Here is a 19454-nt window from a genome sequence, read left to right as displayed (position 1 = left end):
AGTTTGATTAGAAGCATCATGTAGTAGTAGTAGTAGTAGTAGTAGTCTCTACATCATTGCGTGTCAAGTTTTGATATAGAGTAAATTCACAAGACTTGGGAAGAGTGTCATAGTTGCTGTGGTTGTGTAGAACTACAAGTTTGATTTTAATATTCAGTACTGTTCTGTGTAATTTGAATGAGAAGGAGCATTGCACCTAAAATATATCCTATGTACAAATAGTTTTCTTTTTTTTTTGGACGTGTTATTTCCCATTCAATCTTAACCTATATGGCACACCATTTCCTTCTGTTTTGCTTAGAACTTTGTTCTCGGTATGTCTTTGTTTTTGTTCTTTATTGACCACACAGAACTGTGCTAGCCACAGAGGTGCCAGCTGTTACAGATTGTCTATAATTATTACAGATTTCAACTCACAATTACAGCATTATGGCCAAAGGGGAAATTGTTATGGAAAATCAGCGTCATTACAAACAAAATCTATGAAAAAAAGCAAAGAAGAAAAACGTTCAATCCTTTCGAGAATTACTGCTCAACTCATTTCAGTGCTTGTGAGTTGACAGTATACATCGTCACTTCCTTTTGCTACCTTTGAGCATTGTGAATGAAGGAGTTCTACTCTAGTCTTCTCCACTATAAAACCTTAAGTATTAAATGTACTTGACAGTAACTCTCTCACAGAAAGAGTTTTCAGTCTTGATGGGAATAATCAAGCAGAATTCAAGCCTGCATTAAGCACATCTACATTGGAATCGCTTAGGGTTCTTAAGAGGTAAAATGTCATCACAGGGGAAGCATGCTTCAAGAATGTCTACACTGAAAAGCATCTCCTGGGTGCAAAACAAGCTACAGGACAAATAATTTTTATCACAGAACTAACAAGTGCAAATGTTACTGTGTAATAATATGATATACTTAAGAATAGATTGGTGTCAGGAAGAGCAAATGGGATGTCATTATTGAGAGGGCAGTAGCATGATTTGGATTTGACTCGTTAATTTGCTGGGGGGGGCTTGCTGATAACCCACTTCAAAGGATGGCACCACTGTAAGCATGTCTTACTTTATTTGGTAATTGATATGTCTGCTTCTCTTTCTTTAGTATTAAATCAATAATTTCAGTTGTTTTCAGACTGCTCCTCCTCCTATGCTTGCATTTTAAACATAATGTTTACAGTAAGTTTTAATGGCAAGGTTTCTTGTTCTTTTGCTGTAGAATTATTATGCTCTTCTGGTTGGACTTTTCTATTTCTGTTGTAGTTGGATTAATAAAAGGTTTGCCAGTTTCATTGAAGTTTTTTCCCCTTTCAGGCCGAACGAGAAGAGCAATTGATGTACCTCTTGTCAAGTCATGGTACAGAGAGCATTGCCCTCCTGGTCAGCCTGTCAAAGTGAGAGTGAGCTACCAGAAGCTACTGAAGTACTTCGTGTTGAATGCCCTGAAACATAGACCTCCAAAACCCCAAAAGAAGAGGTAAGTTGGTGCATACTCCTTGCCAATGAAATGGTGAACTCTATATCATCATCATCATCATCTAGCAATCTATTTTTAATATAAGCCTCTTCATTTTTTTCCCTGTTATTTGGGAGATAGTGGGTTTGAATCCCACTGTCGGCAGCCCTAAAGAGGGTTTTCTTAACTGAGTCTGGCATTGCTTCAACTTAATTGTGTCAGGCTCTTCGCTAATCATTCCTCTCCGACCGGTTTCACTCCCTTCATGGACCATCACTTTCTTTTGCCATTCATTCTTCGAAGGATCGGACCTTTTCCTTTTTCCCTTCTGGTTAGAGTTAATAGAGGATGTTTGCCCAGTTGTTCTTTCTCTTTAAAAAAATAATCATCACCACCATCGCCTAGACCTATAGACTTCTGGATTAGGGCCAAACAAAAAATTGGCATTGAAATTGTACTCAACTGTGTAAAATCTTGTAAATTCAATAAATTATCTCCGTTTGTTGTCTGTAGGTACTTGTTCCGGTCATTCAAATCTACTAAGTTCTTCCAGACGACGACACTGGACTGGGTGGAAGCTGGGTTGCAGGTGTGTAGACAAGGTTACAATATGTTGAACCTTCTGATCCATCGTAAAAATCTCAACTACCTCCATCTCGACTACAATTTCAACTTGAAGCCTGTCAAGACTCTCACAACAAAGGAGAGAAAGAAGTCACGTTTCGGAAATGGTATGTACTAAAAGAATATCTTAAATACGTGGAGAGGGGGGAGAGAGCCCTGTGTCCAGACTGACCTGTCATTGTATTTATCCTGTTATATCCTCTTCATATTCCTGTCTTTTTTTTTTATATGTCTTGATTTATCACTTGTTTGGTCCTTTCCATTACTTGTACAGTACAGTCTCCATAATCTGGCTGTCCAGTAGTCCAAAGCATCTAGTAATTACTAGAGAAATATGACAGCAACAACTCAACAGTGCTAACCAGCACTACAATACTCCTCACGATGGGAACGATTAACTCTACTCCGACTCTACATGCACAAACTGTTCTACACACGTAACTCCACGTTGTTACGCACACAGTACTCTGTGCTCCATGGCAGTACACACACAGTACTCCACCAGCACTACAATCATATGAAACGAATTTCATTTTGGTCCGTATCGATGATTTATCACTATCAACAAGGATGGGAAGTTCTACTTACTCACTACTGTGTATGATATGTTAATATTATTTATTACATCGGTACTAGTTTCGACCCTTGTATTGGGTCATCTTCAGCCTTAACTTATAAATGGAATAGAACATTACATGTAACTTGAAAACAACAGCTTGTATGACACTATTGGCATGTCTTGAAGCATTGATGAAATATGTTGTGGTTACACGTAAGTCCATTGAAATTGATGTCTCTAGCACATATGTTCAACACTTTTGTGTCACTTTTTCTTTTAAGAAAACCATAGTCCTATCATAAAACAGTACATTGCACTTATGTCCAACGCCTTTGTGTCACTTCTTCTTTTAAGGAAATCGGTACTCTTAATATAAGAATGCAAGATAAAATCTACCCCAAATGGACATCATAATGACTACGATTTCCTTAAAAGAAAGTGTTGGACATATGTGAAATGTACTGTTTTATATTAAGACTACAGTTTTCTTAAAATAAAAATTGACACAAAAGTTATCTTCATAATCATTCAGTATTTTTCCCCATTTCTGCTTCCATTCAGTGTTTATTGATTACTAGAATGTAATGATTACAATTTTATTTCAAGAAAAAAATTGTAAAAAGTAACGATTAAAAGCAAAAATTACAGAGTATTCATTACAAATAAATAAATATTAATTTACAGAAGCGCTTTGGAGAAATGTTCACTCTCGATTTGGGAAGTATAGAATAAAGACATAATCATATGGCCGAGTTGCAGCAGACCTTCTGAAACCAGATGAAATGGGAAGACAAAAAGAAAACTGTTGTGTGCAGGTGGTAAGACAAAAAGGAACACAGGATAGCACAGAAAGAGAAATAGATCCCATTGGGTTTTAGCTGCATTACTTAAAACTATGAGTAGCTAGAAGGAAAGTGTAATTTCCCTCAACTTTTATCAGGTGGGAAGGGAATGAAATTTGATAGTAACGATGATTGTTTTAAGACAAGTGGAAGATTGCTGAGAAATATATTTAGAATATTTAGAATAAGGTTGTCCATTAATCATCATCTTCATTTCCCGTTTCCAGCTTCCCGGGTTGGCTTGTGAATCAAGCACCTCCATCGCTGCCTGTCTCTCCACCACTCTTCTCCTTTTTTTAAGTACATCTTCTGATTTTCCTCCCCTCTTCTCTATGCACTCCCGCACTGAATCTGTCCACCTCTTTCCGGGTCTTCCTTGTGGTCTCTTTCCTGTTAACTTCTCTGAAAAAGCTTTGTTTTGGCACTCTCCTTTCTCCCATTCTCATCATATGCGCATACCACTTTAGTTTTGTTTTTTCTATCCTATCTTGAAGTTTCAAGATTCCTGTGCTTTTCCGTATCTCTTCATTTCTAATTCTATCCTTTCTGGTCTTACCCTCGATACCTCTTAGGAATTTCATCTCCACTGCCTGTATTCTACTCTCCTCTCATTTTGTTGTAGTCCACGATCCAGCTGCATAGGTTAGTATGGGTTCATAATAGGTTGAATATAATACTTTCTTACATTTCTTTGGGACATCCTGGTTCCACAAAATACCCCTTACACTCTGGTAGAAGCTGTTTCGTCGTTGTGTTCTTTTCCCATCTTCTGTTATCACACTTCCTAAGTACTTGAAACTTTTAACCATTTCCATAATTTTACCATTCATTTTTTATCTTTCCCCTTCCTTCCTTCCTTCCTTCCTTCCTTCCTTCCTTCCTTCCTTCCTTCCTTCCTTCCTTCCTTCCTTCCTTCCTTCCTTCCTTCCTTCCCCTTGTCATCACTGATTCCATACATCTACCTGTTTTTGCACTTCCGTTTCATCCTCACCCCATACCACTACATCATCTGCAAACAACGTGGCTTTTGTTTCCTGTCTTCCCAATCTCTGTTTCATGTTCTTATGAATTTCATCCATGGCTATGATGTATAATAGGGGGGATAGTACACTTCCCTATCGGGAGACTAGTTTCAACAATAAACCATTTTGTTTTTCCTATACTAGTCTTCACACTGCTAACACAATTTTTGTACATAGCTTTTATTATTTGCACTTCCACTCTGTTAATTTGTTTTTTCCTTAATGTGTCCCATACCAACTGTTTGGGGACACTGTCATGAGCTTTCTCAATGTCAATAAATGTCATCACTATGTCTTTTCCAAACTCTCATCTTTTCTCCATCATATGTCTTAATGTCAAGATCAGGTCAAACAGTGATCTGTCTTTCCTAAAACCATACTGTTCTTCTTCCATTTCTCCTTCTAGCTTCCTCCTCAGTCTTCCTTCCAATACTCTCTCAAATATCTTACCTACATGGGCAATAAGGGTGATCCCTCTGTAGTTATTACATTGTCCATTGTTCAGCTGTAATTTATTTTGTTTTTACTTCTGTCATTTTTCATGCAGCTCTCATAACATTGGAATTTTTTTTTTGTTTCCTACAGCCTTTCACTTGTGCCGTGAAATCCTGAGGTTAACAAAGCTGATTGTCGATTCTCACGTTCAATATCGTCTGAACAACGTCGATGCCTTCCAACTTGCTGATGGTATTCAGTACATTTTTGCTCACGTTGGCCAGTTGACTGGAATGTACCGGTACAAGTACAAACTCATGAGGCAGATTCGAATGTGCAAGGACCTCAAACACCTCATCTACTACCGGTTCAACACTGTGAGTAAAATAATTCATTATAGTTTTGTCTTCGTCTTTTTATATGATGGAGCTCAGTCTATGAAGCCTGGTATTATGCCAAACCATATTATGTTGTTGTACAGTTTTAAATTATCATGATAATTATTATTTCCCCGTATCTTGTTCCAGCCAGTTTGGGGCATTTATGGTACTTCTGCACCTTCCCCTCTCCTTCCACCATTGTTCTGTAATTTTGTTCCAGTCCAGGTTCTTTCTTCTTAAATTGTTCTTGATTTTTCCATCCATATTTATTGTATTGAACAGCCTTAAAATGTTCTGAATATCGGTGAGCAAATGTACGGCCAGTCCTTCCTATGTAAAATTTATTACAGACGCTGCATGTGAACCTGGATACTCCAAAGTTACTATAAATGTCTTTTTATTTAATGTGTGTCTGGCCCCATCGTGTAAGGGTATCGTGCCTGCCTCTTATCAGGAGGCCCCATGTTTTATGCCCGGCCAAGTCAGAGGTTTTTACTTGGATCCGAGAGTTTGTTTGAAGTCCACTCAGCGTATGTGATTACAATTGAGGAGCTGTCTGATGGTGAGATAGCGGCCCCTGTGTAGAAAGCCAAGAATAACTGCAGAGAGGAGTCATTGTGCCGACTACATGGCACCTCGTGCTGATTACAACACACCTCATGCTCTGCAGGTCTTTGGCATGAGCAGCAGTTGTATGGTAGGCCAAGGCCTTTCCGGGCTGTTGTGGCATTAGGTTTGGTTGGGGTTTTTAATTTAATATATTCTTAATATTTATCCCGCTTAAATTGCTGGGTCTGTTGTTGTGCACTTTCTTTTCCACTTGATGCGGTCTTGTGCATGTTTAGGAGAGACTTTCACCACATGCATGTCCTCCCGCAGAGTGTCAAGCCAGCGCTTGTTTGGTCGCCCTCGTGTTCTGCGACCCTCAGGACTTAAATTTAATGCCTTTCTCGTACCTGAAGAACTGTTTCTATGTAGCATGTGGCCATACCATCACAAACGATTGTCGTATTTTCTCAGGGATTGGGGCCACAACAAATGCCATCCAAATATCCTCATTTCTGATGTGATCCAGTCTAGTGAGTCCCATTGGCCAGCGAAGCATATTTATCTCCATGATATGCAGCTGTTGTTCATGTCTTTAGAACTGGTCAACACTCAGTTCCTTACAGTGCCATTGGTCTAATGATGATTCTATAGGTTTTGTATTTCAGATACATTGGCACCGTCCGATCAGAAAAGGACTCCTGTGACTTGGTGCCACTTCATCAAGGCAGCGTTGATTCTGCTTCAAACATCTGGGAGCGCTTCACCATCCAGTTGGATAAGTGATCACAGATATTTAAAATGAGATGTTTTGAGAATCTTAACGCCATTGGTGATAATTGACCCATCACTTTGTACCCCACACTCTAGGTACTCAGTCTTTACGATGTTAAGTCCCAGGCCATATCCGCCTAAGGAGTTAATATATGAGAGTTGTAAATTTTTCACGATACTTTATTGTTAGTTCTAAAAGTTACATTAAGTATGGCTTTGTCATTTTATGAAACCCTCTTCCATGCTTTTGACATCCAGTCATGGAAAAAGCACTGGAAAGTACAAAGATGTATGGACTGTCTTTCGCCCTTCAAAAATCCAACTACTACTGCTGAATTTGAACTTGTGATATTGAGATCCAGAGTTGACACTTTACCACTGATCCACAGGGATAGCTAAATTTAAGATAAATGAGGACAATCAAGTTTGCCGATTTTCAAGCAGTGCTAGCAGGAAATCTGTATTCTCTGTAATCCATTGCAAGTGCAGTAAAAAAATGTGACCCTTTGCACGTAGTTTGTTAAGAAAATGCAGTTATAGCTTTCACTAATTTTCTTACTAATTGTGCTAAGTTTTCATGAAATCAGGTGGTGCAAACTCGAATGGGCAATGGAAATTTTACAGCAGAGCTGAACAGAAGCATCTGTTGTGTAAAAATTGCATTGCTATGTTTTTACTTCTTGCTCCCTCTCTGCACAGTGGGTCACAAATATGGTATGTAATGGATGTCATATGGCAGACAACAGAGAATTTGTGTTAGTAGAAAAATTATGCCACAGTAGAACAAGTTAAGACCTTCTGCCACTTAGGCCAGAAAATAACTGACGATGGAAGGTGTACAACTAAAATCAAAAGTGGGATTGCACAATCTACGATTGCTTGTACCAGGTGTGTGCATAAGTCTTTACCGGTTTCACTAAGGGATGGCGCGTGAACAGTACGCAGCGTATGAATTTGACACATACATGAGTTTGTTCGTCTGTCATTAACCTACCAACACACACAAGTTGAGTCCGCCAAACACTAGGGTCTGTGTTTTATCATTCAGTGATTATGTCGACATTTGTACCGGGTAAAGAACATTTGCGGCACGCATAGCTTTTCTTATTTAATCAAAAGAAAAATGCTGTGGAAAATCATCGTTTGCTGGTAGAAATATATGGTGAAAACGCTCCATCGATTAGAACATGTGAGACATGGTGTTGACAATTTAAAACATGGTGATTTCAATGTGAAAGACAGTGCGCGCTCTGGTAGACCACAAAAGTGCAAAGAGCAATTGCAGGCGTTACTGAATGATGCCCCAACTCAAACTCAACAGCAGTGAGGAAGATCATTAAACTCGGTAAATGGGTCCCACACGATTTGAATGAACAGCAAATGGAAAATCGCCAAGTCATTTGTGAAATGCTGCTTCAATACCAAGAAAGAAAAAAATTTCGGTACTGAATTGTGACTGGTGACGAAGGCAAAGCCGGTCTTTCAACACCAAGGCCAAATCGCTTTGGCAAGAAGACCCTGCTTTGTGTCTGGTGGGACCAGAGCGGTATTGTGTATTATGAACTCTTGAAACCCGGCGAAAATATTTATGCACAACGCTTTCCACAACAAATAATAATTTGAATCACGCATTGATCGGAAGACTACTGGAATGGTCCAGAGGACATGGCAAAGTGATTTTGTTGCACAACAATGTGCCATCTCACACAGCAAAACCAGTGAAAGACACCATGAAATCGCTTGGAATGGACATCCTTCCACACCCGCCGTACTGCCCCGGCTTGGCGCCATCTATTACCACCTCGCACCAATGGGGCATGCACTCGCAGAGCAGCGCTTCAGCAATTTCGAGGAAGTTGGAAAATTGCTTGACGAATGGTTTGCCGCAAAAGTCAAGCAGTTTTTCTGGCATGGTATTCATAACTTACCTGAGAGGTGGGTGAAGTTTGTAGAAGCCGATGGCCACTATTTTGAATAAACAAAAAATGAATTTCCCTTTAAAATTATGTGTTTCCTTTACCACAAAAACTAGCTGCCTCTGTGGATCAGCGGTAGAGTGTCGGTCTCCGGATCCCAAGATAGCGGGTTCAAACCCGGCAGAGGTAGTCGGATTTTTGAAGGGCGGAAAAAAGTCCATTCGACACTCCATGTCGTATGATGTCGGCATGTAAAAGATCTCTGGTGACACATTTGGTGTTTACCCGACAAAATTCATTAAATCTCAGCCATAGACGCCCAAGAGAGTTTCGGTTTACTCGGTCTGCCACCTAGTGGGGGGCCTAGAGTAAAACGGAACGTCGAAATTGACGAGCAGACAGCCAGATGGCGTCAAATTGAAATGTCTGTACATGGTAGCTGAGACCATACGATTATTATTACCACAAAAACTGGCAAAAACTTTTGCATACACCTGGTGTGCAGAAATGCAAATTGCTGGCACCGAGGAGCACCTTCATGTGAGAATTCTGCATGCATTTGTCCGGACAGTTTACTGTATGCCTCAGAAACCTGGATGATGAAAAAGACTGACGTTAAATACCTTGATGCTTTTGAACTGACCAAGCACGATAGCTGCAGCCGCTTAAGTGCGGCCAGTATCCAGTATTCGGGAGATAGTGGGTTCGAATCCCACTGTCGGCAGCCCTGAAGATGGTTTTCTGTGGTTTTCCTTTTTCACGCTGGGCAACTTCTGGGGCTGTACCTTAATTGAGGCCACGGCCGCTTCCTTCCCACTCCTAGCTCTTTCCTGTCCCATCGTCGCCATAAGACCTATCTGTGTCGGTGCGACGTAAAGCAACTTGCTTTTGAACTGTGGTGTTTCCGGCGAATTAATAAAGTTGCTGGTCTACTGCTATGGTTTGTAAAGCCACTTGCTGACCTGTAAGGGAATTTATGCATGACTACATCGATATCAAAGCAGTATCGAAATATGGTACATGCGAGTTTGACAAAGCAGTACATTACATATCCCCATCATTGCATGTTTCACTGTCATTATCATTGGTACTTATATTACTTGCCTGAAGAAGTTATCACTTTGAGGTCACTAATGGTAAATTCAGCCTAAATTGACACTAATATTTCACCCATCGTCCAACCGCTGCCATTTTCTTGCAAATGCTTTCCACAGAGAATATACATTGCCAAGCAGAGTAATATTGTCATTGCTTTCCAAAGGTAGCTGTCTGAATTCAGTTCTCACAGTGCCCAGAAGATAGCAGGAATTGTTGAATAAAAAAATGAAATTTGAAGTGTAGTCTACAAAAGAGTTACGGAATGCAAAACTTGGCGTCAACCAGAGCTCAACATGAGTGTGTTAGCATTCAGTAGGGGATGTCGAGCTGAGGTTGACATGTAGATGGAAAGAGTTGCATTTCCTTGTTCCAGATCAAGTTCCTCACAATCTTGTAATGTGTTTCCCTCTTTTATCCTTTTGACTGATCATCTCCTCCAATCCTGCATCAGTTTGCTTCCCAAGTACTTGAACTCTTCCACAATTTCAAGGTCTTGTCCTAATATTTTCACATTACTTTCCCTTTGTTTTCTCCTCTACTCAGTGTCTTGCTTTTGTCCACACTATTTTTGTTCCATAATCTATATATATAAAATAACTTGTCCTGACTGACTGACTGACTGACTGACTGACTGACTGACTGACTGACTGACTGACTGATTCATCATCGCCGAGCCAAAACTACTGGACATAAAGAAATGAAATTTTGGGGATATATTCATATTAAGATGTAGGTCCTCGCTAAGAGAGGATTTTTGGATATTCCGTCGCTAAGGGGGTGATAAAGGGGGTTGAAATTTTAAAATGAGTGTATCTATATCTCAAAACTTTAAAAGTTTACAGATGTAAAAATTGGTATTTAGAATCTTCTTTAAAAATAATGAAACACGTATTTTTTTGTTTTCAGAAAATCCCAATAGGAGGGGTGAAAAAGGGTGAAAATGGGGGTAAATGGGTTGAATGCCTTTAATCAGGATACCGGTACTTATATCTCAGAAACTGAAGATATTACAGATCTGAAAATTGGTACTTTTGATCTCTTTTAAAAATAAAGAAACACATATTTTTTTGTTTTTGGAAAATCCAATTAATGGGAGGGTGAAAAGGGGGTGAATTTTTAAAATGAGTGAATCTATACCTCCAAACTTTTAAAGTTTGCAGATGTAAAAATGAGTATTTAGAATCTTCATTAAAAATAAAGAAACATGTATTTTTTGTTTTCGGAAAATCGCAATAGGAGTGAAAAGGGGTGAAAAAGGGGTTGAATGCCTTTAATGAGGCTACTTATATCTCAGAAACTGAAGATATTACAGACCTGAAAATTGGTGTTTGGGATCTCCTTTAAAAATAAAGAAACACGTATTTTTTTTGTTTCTGGAAAACCCAATTAAGGGGGGGTGAAAAGGGGGTAATATTTTAAAATGAGTGTATCTATATCTCAAAACTTTTAAAGGTTATAGTTGTAAAAATTGGTACTTAGAATTTCCTTTAAAAATAAAGAAAGACGTATGTTTTGTTTTCGGAAAATCCTAATAGGAAGGGTGGAAAAGGTTGAAAAAGGGGTCGAATGCATTTCATGAGTCTACTTATATTTCAGAATGTGAAGATATTACAGACCTGAAAATTGGTGTTTGGGATCTCCTTTAAAAATAAAGAAACACGTATTTTGTTTGTTTGTGGCAAATCCAATTAATGGGGGGGTGGGGGAAATGGGGTGATTTTTTAAAATGAGTGTATCTATATCTCAAAACTTTTAAAGTTTACAGATGTAAAAATTGGTATTTAGAATCTCCTTTAAAAATAAAGAAACATCTATTCTTTTGTTTTCGGAAAATCCCAATAGGAAGGGTGTAAAAGGGTGAAAAATGGGTTGAATGCCTTTAATGAGGCTACTTATATTTCAGAACCTGAAGATATTACAGACCTGAAAATTGGTATTTTGGATCTACTTTAAAAGTAAAGAAACACGTATTTTTTCCTTATTTGTAAAATCCGAACAATGGGGGGTGAAAAGGGGTGGTGAAGTTTTAAAATGAGTGCGTCTACATCTTAAAACTTTAAAATTTACAGATGTAAAAATTGGTAGTTAGAATATCCTCTAAAAATAAAGAAACATCTATTCTTTTGTTTTCGAAACATCCCAATAGGAAGGGTGTAAAAGGGTGAAAAATGGGTTGAATGCCTTTAATGAGGGTACTTATATTTCAGAACCTGAATATATTACAGACCTGAAAATTGGTATTTTGGATCTACTTTAAAAGTAAAGAAACACGTATTTTTTCCTTATTTGGAAAATCCAAATATTGGGGGGGTGAAAGGAGGGTGAATTTTTAAAATGAGTGTCTCTACATCTTAAAACTTTAAAATTTACAGATGTAAAAATTGGTAGTTGGAATCTCCTCTAAAAATAAAGGAACACGTATTTTTTGTTTCCTGTAAATCCCAATGGGAGGGGTGTAAAAGGGTGAAAAATGGGTTGAATGCCTTTAATGAGGATACATATATGTCAGAAACGAAAGATATTACAGAACTGAAAATTTGTATATGGGATCTCCTTTAAAAATAAAGAAACACGTATTTTTTAGTTTTTGGAAAATCCAATTAATGGCGGTTAAACAGGAGTGACAAATTGGGGTGAATTTTTTGAAAGACTATATCTACAGAATATCTTGGAAACGTAAAATGTTCATCATCATCATCATCATCATTTCCCTTTATCCAGCTGTAGCCGGGTAGGGGCAAATATGGTTCCTCTCCACTTTCTTCGGTCTTTCCACCACTCCTCCTCCAACACTGTGTCCCAGTCCAGGTTTCTTTCTATAATGCTGCGTTGGATGGTATCCTTCCATCTCAATCGTGGTCGTCCACGGCCTCTCCTTCCTTGGATTTGCATTTCCATCACCTTTTTTGGCATTCTTTCGTCGCTCATTCGCTTTATGTGCCCAAACCATCTTAGTCGGCTCTTCTCTATTCTATCATTCATTTTTTCCACTCCAATTTCTTCCCGGATTTTCTCGTTCCTTATTTTGTCTCGTCTACTCTTCTGTATCATACTCCTCAAGAATTTCATTTCGGCTGCCTGTATTCGACTCTCATCCTTCTTTGTCATTGTCCAAGTTTCTGCTCCGTAAGTTGTTATGGGTACGTAATACATCTTGTACATAGTATCCTTTGCTTCCATTGGCACATCTTTGTCCCATAACATATTTCTTACACTATGATAGAAACAACTTCCAGCTTGAATCCTTTTACTAATCTCAGCATCCAGTCGAGCATTCTCCATTAATTCACTCCCCAGGTATTTAAACGTTTCCACTACTTCCAGGGGCTTGTCTGCAAGTCTAATCTGACCTTTCCCTTCTTTCTCCCCTCTCGTCATAACAAGAGTTTTACTCTTTTCTACACTTATTTTCAATCCACATTCTTCAATCTTCCCATTCACCACATTCAACAGTTCTTGAACCTTCCTGTCGTCTTCTCCCCAAATCACAATATCATCTGCAAATAACATCATGTTCATTTCTCTTCCTCTATATGCTGCTTTTGCTGTTCTCATGATGTCATCCATTACTATTGTAAACAGGATTGGTGATAGAACACTTCCCTGTCTCAGCCCACTAGTTATTTTGAACCAACTTGTCCTGCCAACTTGTGTTTGCACGCAACTACAACATTCCTTATACAATGCCATGATCATTTTTATTAATCCCTGTCCAATTCCTTTTTGCACCAGACTGTCCCAAACTTTCGTCCTAGGGACACTGTCATATGCCTTTTCAATGTCAATGAATGTCATCACCATATCATTCCCGTACTCCCAATGCTTTTCCATTAGTTGTCTCATAATGAAAATGGGCTCTATTGTTGATCTTCCACTTCTGAAACCAAACTGATTTTCCTGTATCTGCTTCTCAACCCTCAACCTTATTCTACTTTCCAGTATTCTTTCCATTATCTTAGCAACATGGGATATTAGAGTAATTCCCCTGTAGTTCTTCAAAACTTTCTTATCACCTTTCTTGAAAATTGGGATGATTATTCCTTTTTGCCAATCGTCAGGGACCTCCTTATTCTCCCAGACATTCCTGAGAACCCGATATGTCCACTGCAGGCCTACAGCTCCAGCTGCCTTTATCATCTCCACTGAAATTTCATCTATTCCAGCAGCTTTTCCATTCTTCATCTTTCTTACTGCCATTTCAATTTCATTCATTGTAATTTCTTTATCCATTTCTTCGTCAACTAATTGTCTTTCCTGGTCGTCCATTGAATGACTGTCATCCGTTCTTATGTTCAGCAGCTTCTGAAAATACTCTCTCCATCTATTTCTTATTTCTTCCGGCTTTGTTAAAATTATGCCACCTTCATCCTTCACAAATCTGGTGTTTACTTGATCTCTCTTTTTGTTTCTTAAGATACCATACAGTAATTTCTTGCTGCCCTGCGTATCATCTCTCAATGTCTGTGTGAATAAGGCCCAGCTTTTCCTCTTTTCTTCCTCCACTACTTTCTTGGCCAAATTCTTTGCCTCCACATATTTTCTTCTACTTTCTTCAGTCTTAGATGTTTTCCATGCCTTCCATGCCATTTTCTTTTCCTTCACTTTAATCTTTACCCTATCATTCCACCAGTGTGTTTCTTTGTCTTTCACATTTCCTGATGTTCTACCACACACCTTTTCTGCACATCCAACTAGTGCTTCCTTAAATCTTTTCCATTCCTCTTCAACATTCCCCACCTCTGTCCTGGGTACCAAGGGTATTATTTCCCTTTGAAATTCTTCTTGTACGCTTTTCTCCTTCAACTTCCATACTTTAATTCTTTTCTCTCTTCTTAATTGGGGTTTTTCAATCTTTCCAACTTTCAATTTTCCTATCACAACTCTATGATCTCCACCAAAGGCTTCTTCAGGCATGGCTGTTACATCTACAAGGTTCTTCCGGTGTTCTTTCTCTACGATTATATAATCAATCATGGTCTTTGTTCGTCTGTCTCCCCAGCCATACCTTGTAATCTTCTGACTGTTCTTCTTCCTAAACCAGGTGTTTCCAACAATCATTTGATTCCTCATGCAAAAATCCACCAACAACTCGCCTTCTGGATTTACATTTCCATATCCAAAGGGCCCTACAACATCTTCCTTTCCTTGTCTTTCCACTCCAACTTGTGCATTTAGATCTCCCATCAATAGTACTTCCTTATCTTCTATCTGTCTCTCCACTTCCTCTAAGAAGTCCTCTAGATGTTCATCTATGCAACCCGTTTGTGGGGCATACAACTGAAATAGATCTTTCACGCCATTTTCAAACTGGAGTCTCATCATCATCATCCTATCGCTGACGTACTTTGTATATTCCAGATATTCTTGGATTTCTCTTCTAAGTATGATGGCCACTCCATTTTTTGCTTCAGGTCCTCCGCTGTAATACAGCCTGTATCCTTCTCTCAGAGGGATCTCCCCTGTACCTCTCTTCTTGGTCTCGCACAGTCCAAGTATGGCTATATCTTTTTCTATCATGAAGTCCACCAGTTCTTCTGTCTTTCCCGTCAGTGTCAGTACGTTAATTGTTGCAATTTTGATGTAGTTTGGTGCTGGTTGCCCATTTTTCACAGTTCCCCCAGCACCTGAAGAGCTGCGCGTCGCTTTTAGCAGGGGACGCCCTAACCTTTTCCGAGGCACCATATTTGCTTTGTCCATATAGGCTATTGTTACGATGGGCTCGCCACACCCAAAGGCATTTTATACCTACTGCCAGGTTCAAAATTAGGCCGCCCCTAACATGGAGACAGACGCCTTTCGTAGCCGCTCCTCTGGAGTACAGACGCTACGGGTATGCCCCTTCCGCCATCTCCGCCGTACCGAAGTCCACCTTCTCCGCCGTAGATGCCGTTGAGGTCTTCACTCGTAACCCTGAGCTGGGACCCATACCAGATGTTACACACCGGGTCAGTGTGCTCTGGGACTCACATAGGCAGGGGCGCCACTCCCTGGGTAGGGCTGCCTCCGAAGAGGGTCCCTACCTGCTACCTACGTAAAATGTTACAGACGTAAAAAGTGGGTGTTTGGAATCTCCTGTAAATGTAAAGAAACATAGGTGATTTGTTTTTGGAAACTCCACTTAAGGGGAACTCAAAAGGGGTGAAATTTTTAAATGAGAATTTTTACAGTATATCTAAAAAAAAACTTAACATGTTACAGAAGTGAAAAATGGTATTTTTTATCTCTATTAAACATAAAGAAACGTGTATTTTTAGTTTTTGGAAATATCACTTTGGTGGAAGGGGGGCGGGGGGGGGGGCGGAAAATTGACTGAAAATGGTGTTGAATTCTTTTAATTAGGCTACTGATATATCAAAAATGAAGATGTTACAGACGTGAAATTTGATATTTGAAAGAATTGAAAAATGAATTGGCTTAATTGTATGAGAATACATACATCTAATAAAAACTAAAGTTGTTACAGACGTGAAAATTCGTATTTGGATCTCCTTTAAAAACAAAGAAAAACGCGTTTTGGGCGGGAAACCATCTTGGAGGGCGGGAGTGTAAAGGAGTCGAATTCCTTTCATGAGGACACATAAATAAAAAACTGAGGAAGTTAGAGTCGTGATAATTGGTATTTAGAAGATCCTTTACTATTAAAGAAACAAGTATTTTTTGCGGGAAAGCTCACTTAGGTGGCCGGGGGGGGGGGGGGATTAGTATGAAATGAAAAAAGTAAATGACTTTTATGGGGATACTTATATCTCAAAACTGAAGGTAATAGACGTGAACATTGGTGTTTGGAATCTTACTTAAACATAAAGAAACAAGCCTTCTTTTAATTTTTTTGTGGGGGGGGGGGGTAAATAAACTTAACGGCGGTGGGGTGTAGAAGGAGGTGAGACCAATTGATTTTACTGTTATTAATGTACTTATAAGGATCCTCCGTTGCTCAGGCGGCAGCGCGCCGGCCTCTCACAGCTGGGTTCCGTGGTTCAAATCCCGGTCACTCCATGTGACATTCGTGCTGAACAAAACGGAGGCGGGACAGGTTTTTCTCCGGATACTCCGGTTTTCCCTGTCATCAGCCATTCCAGCAACACATAATAGTAATAATAATAATAATGTTCCGGACCGTCGTCAAATGTGCGGACCGTGCTGGTAACGGCTCCTGGACGGGTAATGACTAAGAATGCAGTCCGGCCGCGGGTTCAGTGCCGCCAAGGCGCCCAATATGACACCACGCCGGATCTCCTGAAGGATTTTATCCATATTAAAAATGATTATCGGAGAAGATGGCAAAGATTTACGGACCTAACTGACCGGGAGGAATACCGGAGCCTAGCCCGGGAAGCACGAAATCGATTGCTGGAAAAGAAGATTGATAAATGGGAGGAAACGTGCCGTAATCTAATAGAAAACAAGTCAGATCTGTAATTTTGGTGGATTCTCGCAGAAAACGAGTCAGATCGCGAATTTCGGCGGATTATATATCTAAAACAATAAGCATTCAATTATAAATTTCAGTATAACACCGTAGCGAAGCACGGGTATCTTGCTAGTCACTAATATAATAATGTCCAGTTGACTCTTACATCTTTCCCAACTTCTCTCCCGTATCACTATTTAAATTTTTATTTTATTTTAAACTCCTCTTTGTTTTAGGGTCCAGTAGGTAAAGGCCCTGGATGTGGGTTCTGGGCTCCAGGCTGGAGAGTTTGGCTGTTCTTCATGAGGGGTATCACACCCTTGCTGGAGCGCTGGCTGGGCAACCTTCTGTCTCGACAGTTCGAAGGCAGACATTCCAAGGGAGTGGCTAAGACAGTCACCAAACAGAGAGTGGAGAGCCACTTTGATCTTGAACTGAGAGCTTCAGTAAGTTATCTTCACTGCCATTTTAAGCTTCATCTTAATCCAGTGATGTGAACTTATTACTTCATCTTTCACCTTAATCTGAATTAAATTTATACATGCAAGGAAAGATAATGTAAAGTCACTGAAATGTTTTTTTAAAAAAAAGCTAGATGCCACACGATCTTGATGGCAGTGTAGGAAGATGTGGCAAGTGTCCTTGTCCTTTTGTGTTTTCATGTTTGTCTTTTCTATTACTCCCCCTTCCTTCACCGACCTGTCATTGTGTCCATTCTATTATGCATTCCTTTTCAAGTTCCTATCTTTATACAGCTCTTGGATTTGAAACACTCATTTGATCCTTTCAAATATTTCAGTTATCTTGTTGGGATCCTTTTCTCCTTGTGTGTTTGTCCTGTAATCCTAACGTTTTAGCACCTGTCATCTTGTTGGGATCCTTTTCTCCCTGTGTGTTTGTCCTGGATTCTTACCTTGTAGCATCATTATTTATCTTTATGTTCCATCTACAAAACACTTATAAGACCTGTGCTTACATATGCCTTGGAAACTTGGCCATTAACAGCAAAAGATACTGGAATGCTGGATTGCCTTTGAAAGAATGATAATTTGAAGAATCATCGGCCCAATCTGTGAAAGAGGAACTTGGAGGAGAAGGTACAATCATTAATTGTACACCATGTATAAAGATCTACCTATTATACTTCGCAGAGCTTTACTTTTAAATTGATGTTTTGCAAAACAAATGAGTTTACATGTAATAAATCTCATAATTAGACCGTATTGAAGATAATGTATTAAAGTTAAAAAAGTTTTTATTACCACCTATTCAATACAAAAATAATGCACTCAATTATTTATAAAATATTCATGAGGTACATTGGTTAATAGGACATGTTTCATTCGTCTTTGCGAACATCATTAAGATATCTATAACCTTTATTAGCCTGGTATTCTGCTAAATTACATGTGATAAATCTCATAATTAGACCGTATTGAAGATAATGTATTAATAGGTGGTAATAAAAAGTTTTTAACTTTAAAACAAATGAGCATCGCCTTATCCCTACTGCCGTGAGAATAGCTGATGCAATACGACCGTGTAAGCAGCCCCCAAAAAATCGAATGCCGTACTCAGGAAAGCTAATGAATGCGGATTGGAAACAAATTCACACAAACTACACTTACTGTCAACATTAGACACAATACATTATTAAAAATAAAAGAGAATGAGGAGGTAACACATCATTCACTGCTGATGGCTGGCACAGGAAGCAGGTTATGGTCTACAAAGGGAACACTCCACTGATCTCAGAATCACATTCTTGCCACTTCTCTTTCCCGAACTACACTGAAACATGTTAAACACATACGAACTAAGTTCACTCACCAATACATGGACATAAATAAAACTATCAGCTATTTTTATATACTGAACTATTAAACCTGTATTGTACTAACTTATGCTAGGCTAAACTGTAAACTACGCTATACGGTACTGTACTATACTAGAGATAAAGGCTAATATGGGAAACACTAACTACCAAAGAAAAATGCAAAAGATCGCGAACCGAATACTGTACCATACATGCTGAAGGAGATAGGTTAACCAGGTGGTGAATGAAAATACCGTATTTACGCAAATAATCCCCGCCACCGAATAATCCCCACACCCTAACTTTAGGAAGGCTGATTTTCAAAAAGAAATGCCAACATTGATTCAAATAAAACGCGCACCCCAATTTCGTGCCTTATTTTTTTAAAAAATGCGGGTATTATTCGCGTAAATACGGTACATTAGAGTTGGCAACTGGTTTTCGAGATCGCACTCTGCTGATCTAAGTCAATATGAATGGCATCTTGGGATTGGTTGCATGTCTATGTTTCACCGCATAACCACCATACAGAGCCAAAATAAGCCAAAACTTCAATTTAGAAGTAAAGCAGTGTGGGAT

General features: G+C 39.2%; 1 protein-coding gene across 2 annotated transcripts in view; it reads left to right on the top strand.

Moving 5' to 3' along the window:
- Positions 1-19454, top strand: part of Prp8 (pre-mRNA processing factor 8) — a 222019-nt gene that overhangs the window by 75228 nt on the left and 127337 nt on the right. For both annotated transcript variants that reach the window (XM_067154586.2, XM_067154585.2), the window contains exons 10-13: positions 1311-1473; positions 1966-2183; positions 5085-5311; positions 17296-17505. In XM_067154586.2, the coding sequence (XP_067010687.1) occupies positions 1311-1473; positions 1966-2183; positions 5085-5311; positions 17296-17505 (818 nt within the window). The remainder of the gene's footprint in view (positions 1-1310; positions 1474-1965; positions 2184-5084; positions 5312-17295; positions 17506-19454) is intronic.

The sequence above is a fragment of the Anabrus simplex genome, chromosome 10 (genome assembly GCF_040414725.1).
Source record: "Anabrus simplex isolate iqAnaSimp1 chromosome 10, ASM4041472v1, whole genome shotgun sequence".
In the NCBI taxonomy this organism is placed as follows: domain Eukaryota; kingdom Metazoa; phylum Arthropoda; class Insecta; order Orthoptera; family Tettigoniidae; genus Anabrus; species Anabrus simplex.
The sequence above is the reverse complement of the archived record's forward strand: the minus strand, read 5'-3'. Positions and strand labels throughout refer to the sequence as shown.